The sequence below is a fragment of the Cyprinodon variegatus genome, unplaced genomic scaffold (genome assembly GCF_000732505.1).
Source record: "Cyprinodon variegatus isolate N-32 unplaced genomic scaffold, C_variegatus-1.0 Scaffold615, whole genome shotgun sequence".
Taxonomy (NCBI): Eukaryota; Metazoa; Chordata; class Actinopteri; order Cyprinodontiformes; family Cyprinodontidae; genus Cyprinodon; species Cyprinodon variegatus.
Window position 1 is genome coordinate 294915 of NW_015151068.1, and position 18952 is coordinate 313866.

The 18952-nt window shown below is 40.6% G+C and overlaps 1 protein-coding gene across 2 annotated transcripts in view; it reads right to left on the reverse strand.

Annotated features, from left to right (window-relative positions):
* Positions 1 to 2619: 2619 nt before the first annotated feature.
* Positions 2620 to 18952, reverse strand: part of trim71 (tripartite motif containing 71, E3 ubiquitin protein ligase) — a 40176-nt gene continuing 23843 nt past the window's right edge. The window contains exons 3-7 of one of the 2 annotated variants that reach the window (XM_015392936.1): positions 15243 to 15377; positions 8612 to 8854; positions 8023 to 8523; positions 7567 to 7707; positions 2620 to 5829 (exon numbers count right to left, since the gene is read on the reverse strand). In XM_015392936.1, the coding sequence (XP_015248422.1) occupies positions 5257 to 5829; positions 7567 to 7707; positions 8023 to 8523; positions 8612 to 8854; positions 15243 to 15377 (1593 nt within the window). In that variant the 3' untranslated portion in view covers positions 2620 to 5256. The remainder of the gene's footprint in view (positions 5830 to 7566; positions 7708 to 8022; positions 8524 to 8611; positions 8855 to 15242; positions 15378 to 18952) is intronic. The other variant, XM_015392937.1, reaches the window with a different exon arrangement.

An 18952-nucleotide genomic window follows, 5' to 3' on the forward strand; every position in this document is an offset into this window, starting at 1 on the left:
AACTGCAACGTGTTATCAAAGGTAAAAACATGAAAATGTTAGGATAGAAATACTTTTTCAAGTTCCATTAAACAGACATGGTCTGATATTTCTGCATCTATATTTGAACCCTTATGGTGCCAATGAACTTTAAAAAAAAAGAAAAAAAAAGGGGGGGGCCATGCTTGACTAACCTTTATGAAGCCCTTTGACTAGTGTGGAGGTCAGGGCAAAAGCAAACAGTGTTATTACCCAAAATTAGGATGGAATTCCCATCCCCCACCTAGACTGGGGACTGTCTAAACCAGTTTGAGCAAACACAGGGTGTGTTTTTTTCCCTGCCTCAAGCAGGTTTGGTCGGTGTTTTTTGTTTAGTCCACTCAGACACTGGGGCCTAAATGATCATCTTAGACAAAACTCGAGTTGCTTCCAAGAAAAAGACAGAAGCCGGATTTTAGCTCAAAGAAATACAACTTTATTTAGGCGTAAACAAAATAGAAAAAAAAACAAAAACAAAAGAACTGCATAGGAAATGTTTAAAGTCCACAGAGTACAGAGAGGGCAGCAGGTGGCCATTATAATATAGTCTCCTGTGCATTACTTAGACTAGGACCTGACTCTTGCACTTCCACCCTGCAGTGTGTGTGTGTGTGTGTGTGTGTGTGTGTGTGTGTGGTAAGAAGGTGGCAGAGCAAAGCTTAGACTGATGGACACACACAGCGGTTTGGATCAGCAAGAATCAGCAGCGGCCGTCTAAATTCAGCTGGCCACGCCGGCCCGCCCTGCCTCTTGGACTGAGAGAGGATACATTCAGTGGATTTCTGCTTAGATAATCGCAGATGCAGCGCACAAACACTGAGCTCACCCCACACCCAACCGGGATCTGGGAGAGTAGAATGAAAAGGGAGGAGGGGTAGGGGGGGTCTGATGTTGAAGCTCGTTTAGAAACAAACACGGCTATTTGTTTCGCAACACCAGACGGCCCTCCCGCCAGCGTCCCCCGTCCTGACACTCTCTCCAGAGGATGGCAGCGGAGCGTGAGCATCAACAAGAACCCGTTTATCCCCTTTTCTTCACAAAATACATTCTAAAAGGGCCAACGAGTCGAGTGGTGTGAAGTATTTGTACTTTTAAGAGAGAAAAATTAAAAGGTAACAAGACAAAAAAAAAAAGATGATCAAACTAATAGTTTTGAGCAGATTGAGAAATAATTTCTTTCATAATGTTTAAAAAGAAAACCCAGAAAAACAAAAAATTATCAGACTAGTACTGAGAATTCATAAGAGGGAGGGAGATACTACGTCATCACTACGAGACACTTAATTTTAATGAGACCTGCAGCACGAGGCTGCTGGGAACAACCTGAGTTTATTTTAATTTTTTTTCCTGTCTAAACTTTCCTAAAACTTCCCATTCTTTTTTTTTAGATTATACAATCATTTAAATGCAAAAAGGGAGAGCTGTGACCTCGCACGTTTCGTCTGATGAAGCTTCACGATTCTTCTTACCCTGAAGATGTTTGAACAGGCCAGAGAAATCACAGAATTTGTAGGACTTACTGTTAAAAACCCAAGTAAATGTAATTGCACTCCAGCTCCAGCAGGGGGAGCATTCAACAGACACCTAAAGATGTGTGATTTGTTGATTTGATTAAAACAAAATGCTTCTTCTAATTATCAGGGAGGGAAACTAAAGGACTAATCTCTGAAGCCTCTCAGGGGTGAAACATCGACCGCAGAGCCTCCAACCAACAGGAAATACAATCGCCAAGGTCAAAATTAATTTCAACCAACAAACTTCTAACACACATATACACATCTTTGGGTATACATTTTTTTTTTGGGGGGGGAGGGGAAAAACCCAAAACAAACAAAAAAAAACATCCCAACAATCAGCTACCCACCCTATCTCAGCCTTTCAACACCTATCTGGGAGACATCAGTATATAATACAAGAACTTTTAAAGCATGCAACAAAACGAAATACAAATAAAATACATTTTTCCTCTTTAAGAGTGAAGACCTAAGGATCTTAAAGATAGAATTCTGCAATCTTAATAAGAAAAAAAAGTACAAGGAAAAAAAAAACCTGAAGCAACATTGAGTCAACATGTCAGATTAATACTGAAAAGCAGAAAAAGCGAACTTATCGGTTGATAGCAGGCGTTGCGTTCAAAGCAGCAGGGTTTTGCAGACTCCAGCTGGCTGCAGGATTTAAAGGGAAGTTCTGCTTTAGCGTTAGCATCGCGGGGAGTAACATACAAGTTTCAACACGTTGGAGAACACAATGACAAGGGCTTAAAGGACAAACCTAGCCACGCATCTTTCGCTATTAATCTAGATGCCAGAGAAAGTGCCGATGTTTCCCCCACCTGTTGCTGCGCACTGCTGGCGGCTTCCATTCCTCAGAAACAGGAAATTATGCTTTAGAAAATCACTGAACTCCGACAAGCTAGCAGCGCAGCTGTGGTGATTTTAGATACAATAGCAGCCCATGCCTTGTAGTTATAAACGCTAAAGAGACGCAAGCCACAGTATAAAGTTCACATTAACCTCGGTCGGGTTTAAAAAGGAAATTTCCCTTTAAATAACGAGCCAGCTTGATGTCAGACTTTAGGCGTAATCCCAGGCAATGACCATCAGATTACTTAAAAGTCCACATAGGTTTAGTAGGTTTGTGCGGAAATCTGAGGTGAGTCGTGTGCATTTAATGGCGGACATTTTGAGCTGTTGCATTTAGAGAAAACCAGCTTTCCTCGAACCCCTCATCCCCCCCTCGCACACAGCAACATATTTCACTTGTGTGTTCCACATCATCGTGAGGTACAGAGAAACGGGGCCCAGCCCTACTAAGTGCATCCAAACCAGAGGAAGAGGGTTAATCCTGCATATTATGGTCCAGTGATACTTCTGTCTACGACATCGTGGTCCAAATGCCAATACTGCTTTGGCACAGAACTCTCACAGATCGATTTGGCACAATACTCGCATTGGAACGATTTGTTTTGCTGCTGATTAAAAAGAGGAAAAAAAAGGCAATAATTTAAACCAGGCAGATTACAGTAGATTAAGCAGACACTAAAGCTACAGATTCTGTTTCGACTCAAAACAGTACAACCATCTTTGGTCCTTGTGCCGAGTTGTCTGACAAGGAAAATCCTTCAAGAAGAGTCAAACTGAGGTATTCAGTACATATTGAGGTATTCAAACGGTTTAACGCACCGTCACCATGAGGGAGGAATAAACCTTGAGGTATTCAGAGGTTGAGGTATACAAGAAATGAAAACACTGAGGTAAAAGTTCTTGGTGATACACGGACCTAAAATCTCAAAATTGTGCGGCCCATTGTCGTCTAAGACGTTTTTTTGTAGTTTGGTCTTAATGCCAGGCTTGCGGAACCTTAAACTGTTGAGTGCTTTTGATCGACTGGTTGCACCTCAAAGAGGAGATGAAGGTAAGCGGGAGGAAAGGAGGCTAATCTGAGATGATACTCTGAGTCTAGTAGTGATAAAAACTATGGTATTGCTGAAGAAGCTTCGGCAATAAATGCAAGGGTTTCTCTTTGGTGAGGGTATTCTCCGTTTTCTAACATGAGCACCTCTGCGGGAAAGAAACTTTCTAGGGAGGAAGTCCTCCACAACCTGGGACCTAGGCACTCCGTTCCAGAGTTTAATGCAGACAGTGCGATGAACTAAACTCCATGAGTTGTAAGAACGTTAGGCTTTTCTAACAAGAATAATTAAAGAAAAGTGTTAAGGGGGATTCTCAGATCCCTTTTAAATGGAAATTCATAGTTGGCCATTGTGCAGAAATTCTAACTTTGGTTGATTCTAGTAGTTGGTCTGTAGACCTCCATCTTTAGAGGAATCTGTCTACCAACGCTCAAGTCTGAAGGCGTTCTTTTTATTTCATTTAATCGAAGGAGAAATAAATAGGGTAGGGCTCTATGAAGATGCCCTCTCGTTGGATAGGACTAAATCTCTGGCCCTAGGAGCCAAGGGGCGGGGGGGTGGCTTTAAACCACAATCTAAATCCAAGAGATTGTTATATTATATTAGGTATATTAGGCCTGTAATCTGATGTTGTTAGTGTCCTCTGGACGGCCCGATCGGCTTTTGTCAAACAGCATGCCTCATTTAAAAAAGTAGCATTCATTTCTATAATTACATTTCTAGGATGACGCCAAGGAACGCGTCCAGATCTCTAAGGATTCAACTCAAAATCTTTGTGGATCTTCTCGTCTCAGAGAAGACGACGCTTCAGTTGCATAATTGTTTTTTTTTCTGACTAGCGGAAACATTGTCCCAGTTCGATGATACACGTCTAGGGATAATGGTCAAAAGTTATCTCATTTAAGGGATTTTTTTTTAGAGCTGATTTTCTACATTTTCTACTTCTACTTATTAATTAATTCATTAAATCAGCATTAGTCAGCAAAGATAGGAGAGCCTGAAGAAAAGAACCGATCACTTGGACCAGTTTTATGATGACCTGAGCTCATTTTGATTTCGTCCAGTTTGGCGTTTCTTCTCACAGTCTCGCTCGGCGAACACAGAGCTAAATGGTGGAAGGGGTCAATCTACGGATCTAAGTGGGGAGAAGAAAGAAAACAAAAACATAACAACAAAAAACACCTAACTAATCTGAAAACAGGAAAGGACAAGATCAAACCCTTTTCTTTTCGTCTCTTCCCCGAGCCTTCTAATGCGAACCAAGCATGCAGTCTCTTACAGCGGTCTGAGTATTGTCTCAGCAACAACATTCAGGAGGTTCATGTTCACTAAAAATGCACAGAAAGTATTCCATGAATCCTGTGCAAATATCAACCCAAGAATCTACTTATATGTCTCTTAAATAAAGTATAGAGGTAGACGTTTCTTCTTTGTAAAACTTTGCGGACTAAAACCTCTGCTCAGAGACTATGAGTACATTCATAAAGAGCTAGATGAGGTAGGTATGGAGCAGAAGGTATGAGATTCCAACAAATGAAAGAATTCCCTGAGACGGATCTTAAAGAAGGGCAAACAGAGAGGACGGAGAGCAGCTGTCAGTCTATTAGGAAAGGTCCCCATCATATAAACTACACCTGTTTATTGGTAAGTAGTAGTGAAAGTGAAAAAAAGACTTTTTTTAAAGCATGTCCTCAGTCCTCTCTGCGCTTCCCGACTTTCTGTTGATTGATTCTCTCCTCTCTATTTCCTTCATTGTGAAAATTTACTGCAAAAAGAGCAAACAGAGGGAGAGAATGCAAAAAAAAAAAAAATAGATTTCTTTCTTTTTAGAATTTGAGAATGCGGTTATTTCCAAAGTCTACAACCACAATGACTCCGTCGGGCATCACCGCCACCCCGGATGGGCGGTCCATCTGTCCGTAGCCGCTCCCCTGAGTGCCGAATTTGCATAAGAAGTTTCCGTTGGGCTCGAACACTTGGATTCTGTGGTTGCGGGAGTCGGCCACGATGATGCGGTTCTCTTGGTCCACGGCGACGCCCTGGGGACGCAGGAACTGGCCGTTCCCCGTGCCCTCTGAACCCAGGAAGCGCGCAGACTGGCAGTCCGGCCGGATGACCAGGAGGCGGTGGTTGTTGAAGTCGGTCACGACGAGGTGGTCTTCGTGGTTGAAGGCTACTCCTCTGGGAGAATCAAAGTGTTTCCACAGGGCCCCCTCGAAGCCGTACTTGTTGAGGAAGGAGCCGTCGGGGGCGAAGAGCTGCACGCGGTGGTTCCTGGTGTCCGACACCAAGATTTTACCCTCGGAGTTGACGGCCACATCCCAGGGATAATTGAACTGCCCGTTCTTGGTGCCTTTTTCTCCAAACTTCAGCAGGAACTGGCCCTCAAACGTAAACACCTGGCAGGCAAAGAAAATCCATAGCAATAAATTCAGACTTTCATTTTCTTTATTGGGATAAATTGGACCAATACAAAGCAGCTCATACGTGGCATTTTGATTCAGCGCCTTTACTCTGATACCCCTAAATAAAAACAAGAACCATTTGCCTTCACCTAAATGGTAAATAGGATTCATCTTTATCAAGTTTAATCTCAGAGGGAGGCAGAGAAAGCAAATCTGGTTGATGAGAAGACATATGAGATAATACAGGACAAAGAAGGATGAAAATCTGCAACAGAACAATGACCTGAAAAGTTAGAGCTATACAATAGACCGGCTCACCAATGCAGATCTGTGCGCTGAAAAAAACCCAAAACCAAAATTCTTGTTGTGAAAACCCGAAAACCTGTTTTAAATAGCCAGACGATGACTGAAGCCAGTGGATGTTGTAATCTTTGACATTATTACGGTAAGTGTGATGTCAGTACTTCTACCTTTAACCTGTAGGTCATTTTAATGGGTTAAAGTTCTGCTAACCTTTGTGCTTTGATGTGAAACATAGGAAAATAAGAGGCTCTAGTGCTCTTTTAATGTTTAATCCTAACTATAAAAGCAGCTGCTAAAGAGATGTTGCCAAACAAAATTATGTTTCTTTACGACATTAAGCTTTTTATTTTATTTCTGGTAGACGGCAGCCTTGTAGTTAGAAAACAGAGCTTTAGCCTCTTGGAGTGCCTGCAAAGATCAACTGTAGGGAACTGTGGCTTATATCAGTCTTTTTTATGCAAATTTGTTATAGTATTACATTAAAAGACCTTGATGAAAGTTTTTTTTTTCACACCACTAAAAAAAGATATTTATTTACCGTACATCACATGACTGATAAGCAGTTTTTCCTGCAGGCCTCCTGAATGCAAACTTTTCTCTTTGGATATTATGGCTGACAATAGCCGACATGATTAAGCAACGACAACCACATAATTCCTTTCATCAACTAGTTATGCAAAACGTGCAATTTGCACTTCCCTCTTTTCTAGTATTTTAAAACTTTGCTCCAACTATGCATGACATCTTGAAGGAAACAAAAAAGGGTTATGTAAAAAATTCAGATGACAAATTCACCCACTGATGGACAATGAGGGCGAAATAAAATGCATGATTCTTAAGCAAGAAGTGTTTTGAGTTGTAGTTTGCTCGTTACACTTCGACCAAACCTTTTAGAGAAATTTGAGAGAAATTCTAAATCCAGACTAGGAAAAAACACAAAATTCAAGGTTTTGCAAACTAAAAAACTTAATTAAATGATTTAAGTCCTACACTTAAAAGGTTTATGATGTTTTCTTACTTGTTTTTTCTCTCACAGTTTGAAAAAAGGGCCAAAGTCCAGACCACTGAGAGCATGTTGCTGCAGATATTCTGAATCTAGACTGACTGTTTATGAGGAACCATGAAAAACGGTCCGTTTCTAAATGTGCAAAGCTGATGGAGATATACTTCCAACGTTTTTCAGCTGGAGTGCTATAAAAAAGTGAGTCTATAAAGTATGCACTGAATGGAGCTGGAAATATGTGCCTTCCACACTTTTCAGATTCTTACATTGAATATATTGTTGAAAGCATCTTCCCTTTCGCTTCACGTGAATGCATTGTGTTTATCTACGCCATTAAATCCCATTTAGACAGAGAAGCTCGAGTCGACAAGTAAAAAGATAAATAAAAGATGGAAATATCTGATGTCATAAGACGGGCCTCCTACCTGCACACGGTGATTGTCTTTGTCGGCCACGATGATCCGTCTCTGACTGTCACAGGCAACCCCGGCCGGGCGATCGAATTGACCCGGCCTGGAGCCCAAAGAGCCGAACTTATGGTGGAAGGCACCGCACGGCTTGAATATCTATGGAGAAAAACTCTGTTTCACTGTTTGGTTTTAAACAATCTGACATTAGGGTGTTTAAACAGCTTTAGTTAACCTTTATGGTGCTAACATTCATCAGAGCTGCTAAGCTAGCTGCCTGCTGCAGATTCCATCTAAAAACCAGACGATGTTGCTCTTAACATGATGTGTGGCAGTTTTAATGCTACTAGGTTTAAAGATGTCGAGGTAACCCTAATATCAATAGTGGAGATAAAGCAGCAGAGTAAATGTGCTTCACATATCTTTGCACTCATGTTGTTTAGTGTCTGATGAGAGAAATCCGGCTGCCCTCACCTGTATGCGGTTGTTGCTGCGGTCCGCCACCACCACGTATCCTTCCTTGTCCACGCTGACGCCCCAGGGACGGCACAGCTGGCCGTCCCCCTCCCCCTCGCATCCGAAGGACGACACCTGGGATCCCAGGGACCCGTAGCTCCGTCCTGACTTCACCGTCACCTTGAAGGGGCTGCCCTGGATGTGCTGGTTGCACACCAACACCGACACCAGGTGCTCCCCCTCTGTTTTGGGAAGGTAACTGACCGTGTAGGAGCCGTTCTGGTGGTCCGTCACCTCCACCGCCGACAGAGAGCCGTCCGCAGTCGACATCACCATAGCTGAGACAGGATCACCGCCGGACAAGCGCGGCTCTCCGTCGTGATCGTACCCGATAACAGTAAAGGACGCTGGCTTCCCTCGCAGTACGTTTTTCAAACCTTCGCCGTGGGCTTTGGTTACAGGGGCAAAGGCGCCGCTGCTGATCAGCCCCATGGACTGGATGGCGATGTACAGAGCCTGCTTGGACAAATTTATAAATGAAGATCCAGGACATGGGGCTGTGTACAACAACTACAACTAGATTTTGCGATCCAGAGTCGGGACAAACCTGGTCTGGAGGAGTGAACATGAAGCGGTCATCCTCTTGCGGCTGCAGCAGACTCCTGAGAGTCTTGAGTTCATGGATCTGGGTGAGCATCCGCTCCCTGGCCAACAGCACGTCCAGGTGGTGGCCCTCATCCAGTATCTGGCTCACAGCGGCGATGGTACTGTCCAGTTTGGTCAGACTTTGGTGGAGCTTCTCCACCTGCAGGTACAGAGACTTGGCCTTCACCTGACGGATCTTCTCCACCTAGGAAGAGAGGGACAACATCAGAGAATGGAATATAATTACGGTTTACTTTTTTTATTATTCTTTGTCTTGATGTTATGATCAGTAAAATAAAAAGGGTATTTTGGAGCAATAAAAGTTGGAATGTCAAACTATTGTAGCTCACAATCAAAGTAGGTTTTACAAGTCTTTGCAAGTAAAATCTGAGACTTTTATGGACAATTATAACAAATTTATGAACCATAACAATTACCTTAAAACTCACATTTAGTTTTTTTTTTTAAAGGTTTGATGTGTTTTGTCCTCCCTAAACTAATTTAATAAAATGTTTTGCAATACTGCAAAAGCTGCTGGTTGGGAAAATAAAACATCTTAAATCTTTGGCCTGCAAACCAGGTGGCTCAAATTTTAACTTATTATGGCAACAATTAGAAACTTCATTCACAGTTTAATATAAAATATAAAAGGAAATTAAGGATATTTTAATTATGTTATATTAGAATAAGATTAAAAATGTAAACAAACCTGCAAACTTTTTCTAAATCTAAAAAAGAATCAAACTACTTTGTCTACGTTGGGAGTTTGCCAAAATGTTGGCGAGCATGAAAAATGCAGAGTAGAACAACCAAACTGACAGCAGCAGCTTTGCCCTCTGGGGGGCAGCATCGAGCAGATCATGCAACAATAAGAGAAGGGAAAAAATATCTATTTGTAAAAAAAACAACAAAAGCAACTGTGTATCAATATCAGGTATTTTAAGCTTTTCTATCTATATCTAAATCTCATAGGTTTAATATTGCTAGGATATAAATGTGTGAAATGTTTGATTTAATAATTATCTGGTGAATGTGTTAAATTGGCCTCTGCATCGTTCAGTTTTTACCAGTTACATGTACATACCGCCAACAAAAAACAGCCAATAAGACTAAAAACCATCTGGTTTTATGATGGAAACAGATCATTTTTAATATATAAACCTACTTCTTTTGCAGACTGATATTAAGATGGGTGTAAAAGGTTTATTTTTTTCTAAGTAAAGAGGACTGCTGTTAAGATTTAGTTATTTTTAAGGTAAATGAGCCTGACATGAAGTGTTATTCATCTCATTGCTAAAGGAAGCAAAAAGCTTAATTTCTGTGTCTTTAGGGAGCCGGATCGGTTTTCAGTTAAGTCAGGGAATAAAGGCTTAAAGAGGGTGGAGGGCGGTAGAACCTGAGCCGCACGGACCAGCCTCTCTTCACATCAACTCGTGAAAAAAAAAAAAAAAAGTCCCACACAATAGCCTGACTAGGTCTTTGTTTCTTTCAGTCCCCTCCCTCTCCAAAGAGGCCAAAAGATCTGAAACGTCAATTTGCATCTCTGAGACTAGAGTTACATTTTATAGATAGTGAGGACAAAGCCTGGAGTTGGGCTTTGTGATGGATACTCCGCTAGCTGTAGCTCCTCAGCTGAAGAGCAGACTGAGCTGGTGTGCGTTTCACAGGAACAAAACACGGAGGGAGAACCAGACGCAGCACTTGATATTCTGCCATGTTTTATAGCACCACTTCAAATTTACAACTTCCGTAGTCGGCAAAATTATGCTTGATACCGTTTTCTGTACCTATTTGAAACAAAGACCGGGGGAAAACTATAACCTTATTTAACCTTTAAAATAGGTCAGCCCTTCCACCAGTCTTGCTTAGTTTGGTTGAGAGGCTACTTCCTGTCCTCTGCCTACATCCCTTAGAAAATAAAGTGGTTCTGGATCAGAGAAATTACTGAAAATTTTAATCAGACAAATGTTCTATTGATATTGATCAGATGTTTGTATAAAAGCCACCTGCTTCTTCCCCACCGCCATCAGATAGTTGAACTGTTGAGAAAACACTAAATCATGTCAGACTCTGCATCACACTGATATCAAACCAAAATACTGCATATTTGCACCACATATTTTTTTGCTCTGAACTTCTATATCAATGTCTCTTGTTTACATTTGATCACTGCTGCACTTTATGAAATGGAAATGTTCTGAAAGCTGTACAAAACATAATTTCGTTTTGTATACACTCTGTTTATACATGTGCTGGTGAAGATTCTCAGTCATCCACGCCATAGTCATTCCATAAAAGTTAAAAAAAAAAATCCACTGGACGTGGTTTCCAAGGTTTGAAGACGTTTCACTTCCCCTCCAGGAAGCTTTCTAAATTCAAAATGTCTGTTTATACAACATGACAATAAAAGTTGCCTAAGTCTATCTTGGTTAACCCTAAAACACAGAAGACTTGATTTCCCCAGATTAAAGAATACCTGACATGCCTAGTTTAGTTTAAACAACTTTAATGAAAAGAATCCAGAAAGTTGCACTAAATTATCTATTAAAACGTTCACCCTTACCCTGAAAAATGACTCTTTACACGGCCTGTTTAAGTCAAAACTGTTGCTTCTTTGTAATAACAGGCCGTTATGTGGTTATGAGGCTGAGCTGGGAAACGATTGTGTTTCCTGTTAGATCCAGCAGGAGCAGTAGTGGTCAGAGTTAAAATAACAACTGTGTGAAATGCAGAGGAAAAACTGCTGTCAGGGGTACATTAGACTTTAAGGGTTTCCGTCGTACCACAGCAGGACAGCGGCAGGTTTGGCCTTAACATATAAATAGCAGGTTGGTAACATGGAGAAGCTACGAGTGCTACGATAACACAAGCTAACACGTCTTCGATCAGCCATGTTGTGCTTGTAGGAAAGAAGACGTGAAGGTGTGACCCAGGCAGAATGCATGCAGGTGGTCACTAACAGACAAAGGGACACATTCCACTCCAGACCAAAGGACAACTAAACAATCCACAAAACTTTAGATTGGAAATGTGTCCACACTCATCTGTAATAATATAATAATTAATAATAATTGAATTTTATTGATCTAACATTGGAGAAATTTACCTCTGCATTTAACCCATCCCCTTGGGGAGCAGTGGGCTGCCATTGTGCGGCGCCCAGGGAGCAGTGTGTGGTGGGGAGCAGGCTGTGGGGATCAAACCGGGTTATTGCAACCTTCTCAGAGCACAAACGCACGGCTCTAACTACTAGGCCAAGACTCCCCACCCCCCCATCATCAGGAAGATGATATTCTGAGTTTGAGGATCCTTTTTCCCCTCGATACATTAATTGTAAAAAGTGTTTAAATATCACTGATTTTGTGAACATGTCAAGTTTGTCAACAGTTATTTTTTTAACAACAGGCCAAACCTAGACAGCTGGTCAGCTCAATTGCTAGATAACTACAAACAGGTTAAAAATTTATATAAAAAAAAACAAAATCTATACAAATTACTGCATATTTAAAATTTAAAGGGGAACGGCATTTTTTTTTTTTACATTTGGCCCTTGATTTAATGTTATAACATCATGTTCTACTCACCCATATGAGTTTTGTGTAATTTGGAGCTGTTCTGAAGCTATTCCGTTAAGTTATATCCAAGTAACGTCTTCCTATGGGCAAACTAGTTGAAGGCACAAACTAAACTGTTCATAATTTATTCTTTATGGTACGCCAGCATTCATAACATGTAGGCGAATCACTGTCCCCCAGACATCCGCGGTTACATTTTTTATATTTCTATTTTTTTAAAACAAAGCGGTATGTGTACTAACTCTACTACTTCCTGGACTTAAGGTAGATCTTTTGTTTCCTGTCTTTTCTACTGAATAAACTGAATAATCCAGGTTTGCCTGACCACAATAACACAGACAGACACACCTGGATTCTTCCTATGTCTCAATGTTAAGGGGTGCAGTAATGCTGCAACAGATTTTATAAGGGTAGAAAAGGAAAAAGAGTAGCTTAAAACAAGCAAGGAGTGAGAAAACACCAAAAGTTCAATTGTTTAGGATAATTATCATTGAAGATGTGTGAGTTTATCACAACCTGGCATGGGCTGCCTGTTGCGCGTCAGAACTGACGTTTTAATCTAATAACGACATTTCCTCTGTCTGGATATACAGTTATAATCTTCATTTTGTACGTGGCAAAGATTTGGAAATGGAATAAGAGCGGTGTCCTATTTTGATAAGGCTGGAGCCATGGATGTCTAATCATCTGCTAACATGTGTGATGTGAAATAAGATGATGTGGCAGACTGGAGATGTATAAATGCCTTTTTAACTGAGCACCTGCCATTCTGTAACCCTAAACAATTTTTCTGATCTGAGTAAGATTACAATTTCTATCAAAATCTGTTTTCATGTCTCCTGGTTATTTAATACATATAAGTTATAAAATGTTATTTAAAGAGTTTGTCCCGAGTGATCTCTTTTCAGGAAAAATAACCGGAGAGAAAGAGCATCAGGGTGATACACAGAGCCTATCTTTAACAAATGGGTGTTTCCGCCTATCTTTAACACACACAATCCACAATAAATGTTACAGCCTCTGAAGCAAAGCTACAATTTGGTGTGTGTGTGTGTGTGTGTGTGTGTGTGTGTGTGGGTGAGTGTTTTCAGACAATAGACAATCCTAAATTGACCCACATTCACGAACTATGCCAGTTTGTAGTTGGTTGTGCAGATCTGGGTTCCTGCAATGAGCCGTCGCAGTGATGGCCTCAAACTACCCCACTTAAACGTCTGTTTCACTGCTGCGTCGTCTAGCAGGACTGACTGCTGGTTAAAATATTTGTTGTGAGGACAGGACCCCCCATTCAACAAAGAAGTTTGTTGGAGACGTCAAAAGCTCTGTGTTGGAAAAACCCATCAGACCAAGGAGTTGCTGGAACAAACCCAAACAGAACAAAAAGACAAAGGTGTTTGTAGGACCTACTTAAGTTCCATGTGGACCAGGCTTTCATCAGCAGCAGGGGCAGCTCACACACTGAACACTGTTGGTTTTAAGGACTGGTAGCTGTTAGCATGATGACTTTAGTTCTGGGAAACAGATCTGGGATTTGTTTTTTTAACTGGTGCTTTTTCTTTTCTTTTCTTTTTTTTAGATTAAAATATTTTAATTTAAACAAACAGCCTCTTTCTAGATCACCCCCCTCCTCATAAAAACACAACAAATAACTGAATTGAACTGAATTGTGTTTGCCCCTCAGGCAAATCAAATGTAAACAGTAGCACCATTCAACCCACTAAGAACATCTGTGATGTTCAGTAGATCTGCTGACGTCCTGCTTGCTGCTCAGCTGAAAGAGTCATGCGTTGTTCTTTAACAACCATTTAAATATTAAATTAAACTACCTACTGCTTTCTACTAAAAGAAAGAAAACAAATCAGCTCTTTGTATGCATTTGCATGTATACAATAAAAAAAAACCTGAGAAAATCTGAACTGGACTCATCCCCTACAATTTGATTTGATCCAAACTGGATGTTTATAACTTTAAGAGGCCAGAAAGCCATTCCAAGGAGCAAAACAGAGAACATATGGCTTATTCCTGAGATGAGGCAAAAGGCTGTGAACTGTTTCAATAGGATCCCTCCTGCGGTGTGGAAGAAGCCCTCTAACAGAACAGACCTCCCCCTCTCCGTCTCCATCATGATCACATTTGATTAGCTCCAGCCCCTCCTGAAACGACCCATATGGTCATCCTTAACAATGAAATTTCACACAAAGCTGATTCACTTAACCACCCCCACACAGGAAGATATTTATACATTTAACGAGATCATTTCCTGTCTTGGCCACCAATGCACATGCTCCTCCCCCCATTAGGAAAGATATTCAGGAGAGAAAACTACAAATCCTACAGATTTCAGGTTGGATGTCCTGATGAATGAGGACAGAGAGGAGTTGCAGCAACCCTCACTCAGGAGGTGATATAAAGGAGATGATCGGATAAAGAAACCTTTAGCATCAGATTTATACAACTTCATATCTAAAGGGAGGATCATCCCAGTTTATATGAGACAGCTTCAAACTTTAAGACTTAAAGTTTCTGCGCCTTTTAAAAGATGACAGAAAAAGGTTTACTCTGGAAGGAAAACTAATATTTCTACAGTTATTATTAAACCAAAAAAAAAAACACAGTCTGTAGGAAGGCAGACAAATGGATTAGCATAAAGCAGCACGTAGGGATGAACACTCGGATGGCCCAACAGATGGGCATTAAAACACAAGGAGAGCAGATATATTGTGAGAAAGAGATTATTTTTCTACAGTCAGAATAAAAAATTATAATCTTACTTGCAGTCCTAGAAAAACAATAATAAAAAAATCAGTGGTTTCCTAAGGAGTATCTTATAGGTGGTATAGCTATTGGTAGTTTTTACCCTCCTGAAGCTCAAGGTTTCTCTTTTCCATATCAAACATGGCTGCTTTGTCCATAAAAAGTCAAATAATACAAGTTAAAGCAGGATTAAACTGGTTTAGGCTTTACTCTCTGATCTAAACGCACGGGTAATGTCTTTTTTTTTTTTTGACATCGGCTCACCTTCCACAGAAGCTCACACTCTCTCTCTTCCAGCGCTTTCTTGTGCCTCAGGACGAGAGCCTTCACTTCAGTCTGCACCACCTTGGCCTTGATCTCCACTTGCTCTGCCATGGCTTGCACTTTTTCCATACTTAGCTGAGAAAAAAAAAAAAAAAGAAGATAAATAAAAACGGTTAAACAAACCATTGATGTAATAAGAAGGAGTAATATAAGGTAGAAACATAAAACATAGGGAAAACAAAGGAAAATCAATAAAAGGAAATGGAAATTGAGACACTGGACAGAACAGGAAATGCTTATCGGTTTATCTATTATATTTCACAGAATGGATGGATGACCTTCCAAAAAGCAGGAAGCGGAAGATCAGGAAACATTAATAGAAACAAAACAAAAAAAACATCTTCCTGGCAAACCAATGCATGAACACCTGCTCATTGTTCTCATTTCAGCCCAGAGAAAAAGGAAACATGAGGCAGGAATAGGAATTCCCATCACTGACAGAAACCATGAACATTTTTCTGTATTTGGAGACTTTCCAGAAGAAAACATGGTTGGAAACCCAAATATTAGAGGCAGTGTTGTTCCTTCTATACTATTATAAAACCACCGACGTGAACACTGAACAGACATTAAAACCAAGTCTAGAGATATTAAAATATCAGCTTCTAAAGTAACAGACACAGGTGGGGATTTAAAATTTCAAATAGGCTTTAAATAAAGAAAGTCATACCTCTAGTTAGCCGTTAGCTTTATCTCTGGGACCAACTAATCTGGATTTACAGTAATTGAGGACAACAGGTGGGTTTAAGGTAAAAAAAAAAAAACAGAAACCATCTAAAAATAAACGGTTAATTTTCCTAAAAAATGACTTTTTTGGTTGCTTCTCATTTTTGAGATTATTTTTTAAGGATCTGGACTGAAAAGTTTAGAAAAAACTACTTAAGAAAATGCATCATCTCGAAAAGCAACTATGTCGCCTGCAACAGCAGACCTTTATCTGCGCATTAAGGAATATTTTTGCAAGACTTTTAATGCTTGATGATAATGTGATGGCAGACAGCAAAGTATGCGCTGTATGCGTGCCTCTGATTGGTCAATTCTACATCCGCTCTGCACTATGCGTATTTCCTGTTTGCTACCTCACGCGCTTGTTTTGTTTGTATGACCGTCATTGTGGAAAACGACTCGTGAAGATGGACCCGCTAGAAGAGCGAATCTGTGAAGTCTTCTATTCCTAGATTGATCAGCTACATCTCAGTCAAAGTGCGGACCAGTTGAGTCGCCATTGTTGTTGAATGACCTCCATAACCGGAATAACCAACAAACCACACCCACAATCCTAGCTAGTTTGTAATTGTCCCTCTTGTGTTGTGGCGCAGACCATGCATCAAAATTGGGCTTAAATCAAAAATATCTCCTGTGGGGTTATAACCAGCCCTTAAGTTAGTTAAATAACATGCTGCTGTCATTTTGCACATCCCTGATGTTGCTGCTTTTTTCAAATATAATTTACCTTAAAAATGTCCATAGCTGTATATTGGTTATTTATTCTTCATATTTGAATGTGTTTAGAGTTAAATGAATGCAAGATGCTTGGTTTAATTTTCAGGCAAATATCAAATGTTTAAACTCTGAAGATGGCATCACTTTTATTGCTGCCTGATGTAATAAAAAGGGGCTCAAGTATTTACAACGCACAATTTGGCCTAAATGAGGAGTATTCTCTTTGTCTCCTTCTGCCCACTGAGTTTTATCAGGCTTTCTCCTCGGGCATCTTCTGGGAGGTCAGGGGGGTGAACTGGACCTCACAGGCTCCGAGGGGAGGTGGGATAAGGCTTCCTTTGTCGTATCTGCCACTAAGATCAAAGGTCACCTAAACCTCTACAGGTCGTGATCCTCAATCCCCGTCTTAAGACGCACAGGGCCCTCCCCGTCACACCTCGGCAGGAACAAAGACCGGCAGCGGGCTCTTTTCTTTCTCTGGACCTGTCGTGAGGTGGCCGGCTAAAGGAACAGCTAAATCAGGCCCCCGGAGAGGCAAAGGCAGGAAGGGAGGGAATTAAGGGGAACTAATATCGTTTAACATGGAGTCATCAGGAAATTTCAACCTTTCTGGACCTTAATGCTTTTTTTTTTTTACGTCTTTCTACTAATTATCTTTCTACAGTCATTTTTTCACATTTTATCACATTAAATTCACACTGTGTGCTTCTTAGGATTTAATAAGAAGTATAGAGCAGAGCGTAAAAGTGGAATAATGTGATTTAGAAGGAAGATGATACATTTTTTTAGAAGATTTTACAAATATTTAAATGTAATAAATCTTTGAAGTCGGTTTAAACTGGAAAGATTTCTGCTGCATATCAGGCAGGCTTTCCATCTTTTACCATTTCTTTTTTTTTTTTTTAGGTCTAATTTTTTCACTCTGGCATTTAACACTCAAAAGGATGTTTGTTTTGGTTGATTTTTCTATGCTTTCCCTTTCGTTTTCTATTATTTTAATTTTTTGTATATATTGTTTTAATTCATTTTTAGTCTGTTTAATGGTATTTATATATTTGCTTATGTGCAGCACTTTGAACATTTTTTTTCAAATGTTATATATATACAGTTGAATTGGAAATATCTAAAAAGTGAGGCATGCATCAGTATCAATGCTCCTCTAATGTGAGGATGCTTATTAAAATCCTGGTTCTTCTCTTTCTGTGTTTTACACCCCAGCCTCTGTTTCGACGAGTCCTTTTCTCTCTCCCTTTCATCCGGGACTCCTTCCCAGTCTTTGTGTCTCCATCATCTTCCCCAATTCTCTCCACATTCCCAAAGGAGCACAGCTTGGCGTACAAAGACAGCCGAACTAACCAATAAAAAGGAAAAAGCAGCAGAAGCAGAGAGTTTTGACCAACCAGGAGGTCACAAGCCCCAGGGGTCAAGGGTCAGGGGAGATAATGGGTGTGGAGTGGACGGAAATTTCCTACCTCAGGGGACAGGAGCGTATGCCTGCATCTGTTTGTTTGCATATTATCTGGCGTCAGCATTTAGTCCCAGGGCGACGTGGACAAAAGTGGACAAACACGCCCTGCAGCTCAAGGTGCTGCTGGACGCTTGGCTGAGACTCTTATAAACCGAACGCATCCTGTAGCTTTTACTTCAGTTCAACAGAACCAAACCTCATTGATTAGATTAAATTATTTCTCCCCTAATGAAACCAGATGTTTCCTGAAACATCTGTGCTGTGATATCTGGGCATTTCTGAAGAATCCAGCAACACCCACAGTGACATAAGCACAAAGACACAGAGCTCGACCCGGCCATGCAAGAGGTCAGGCCAAGAAAATGGATAGGTGGGTCACATGCTCGGTGCACAGGAGATAATACATGTCCGAACGTCATATGACCTCAGTGGAAAAGCTTGTGTTTCATGTTTTGGGGCGGGTATTTACCAAGGTCACAACGCTGCCCCACCTTCAAGGCAAATGAGATAACAGCCGTTTCTGACCCATCCCTGATAACTCTGCACAGCAGGTTTTAAAACCATTTCCCAAACACTTCTTCCTTTTTGTTGGACATTAATCCCAGAAGATACCAGAAACTGTTCATTTAAATCCTGACAGAGACAAAGATCACATTAAAACCAACTTTCTGATAAGATTACTTACCCAAATACATGATGAGAAAAAAACTACTGTAATAAAAATGTATAATAACGATGC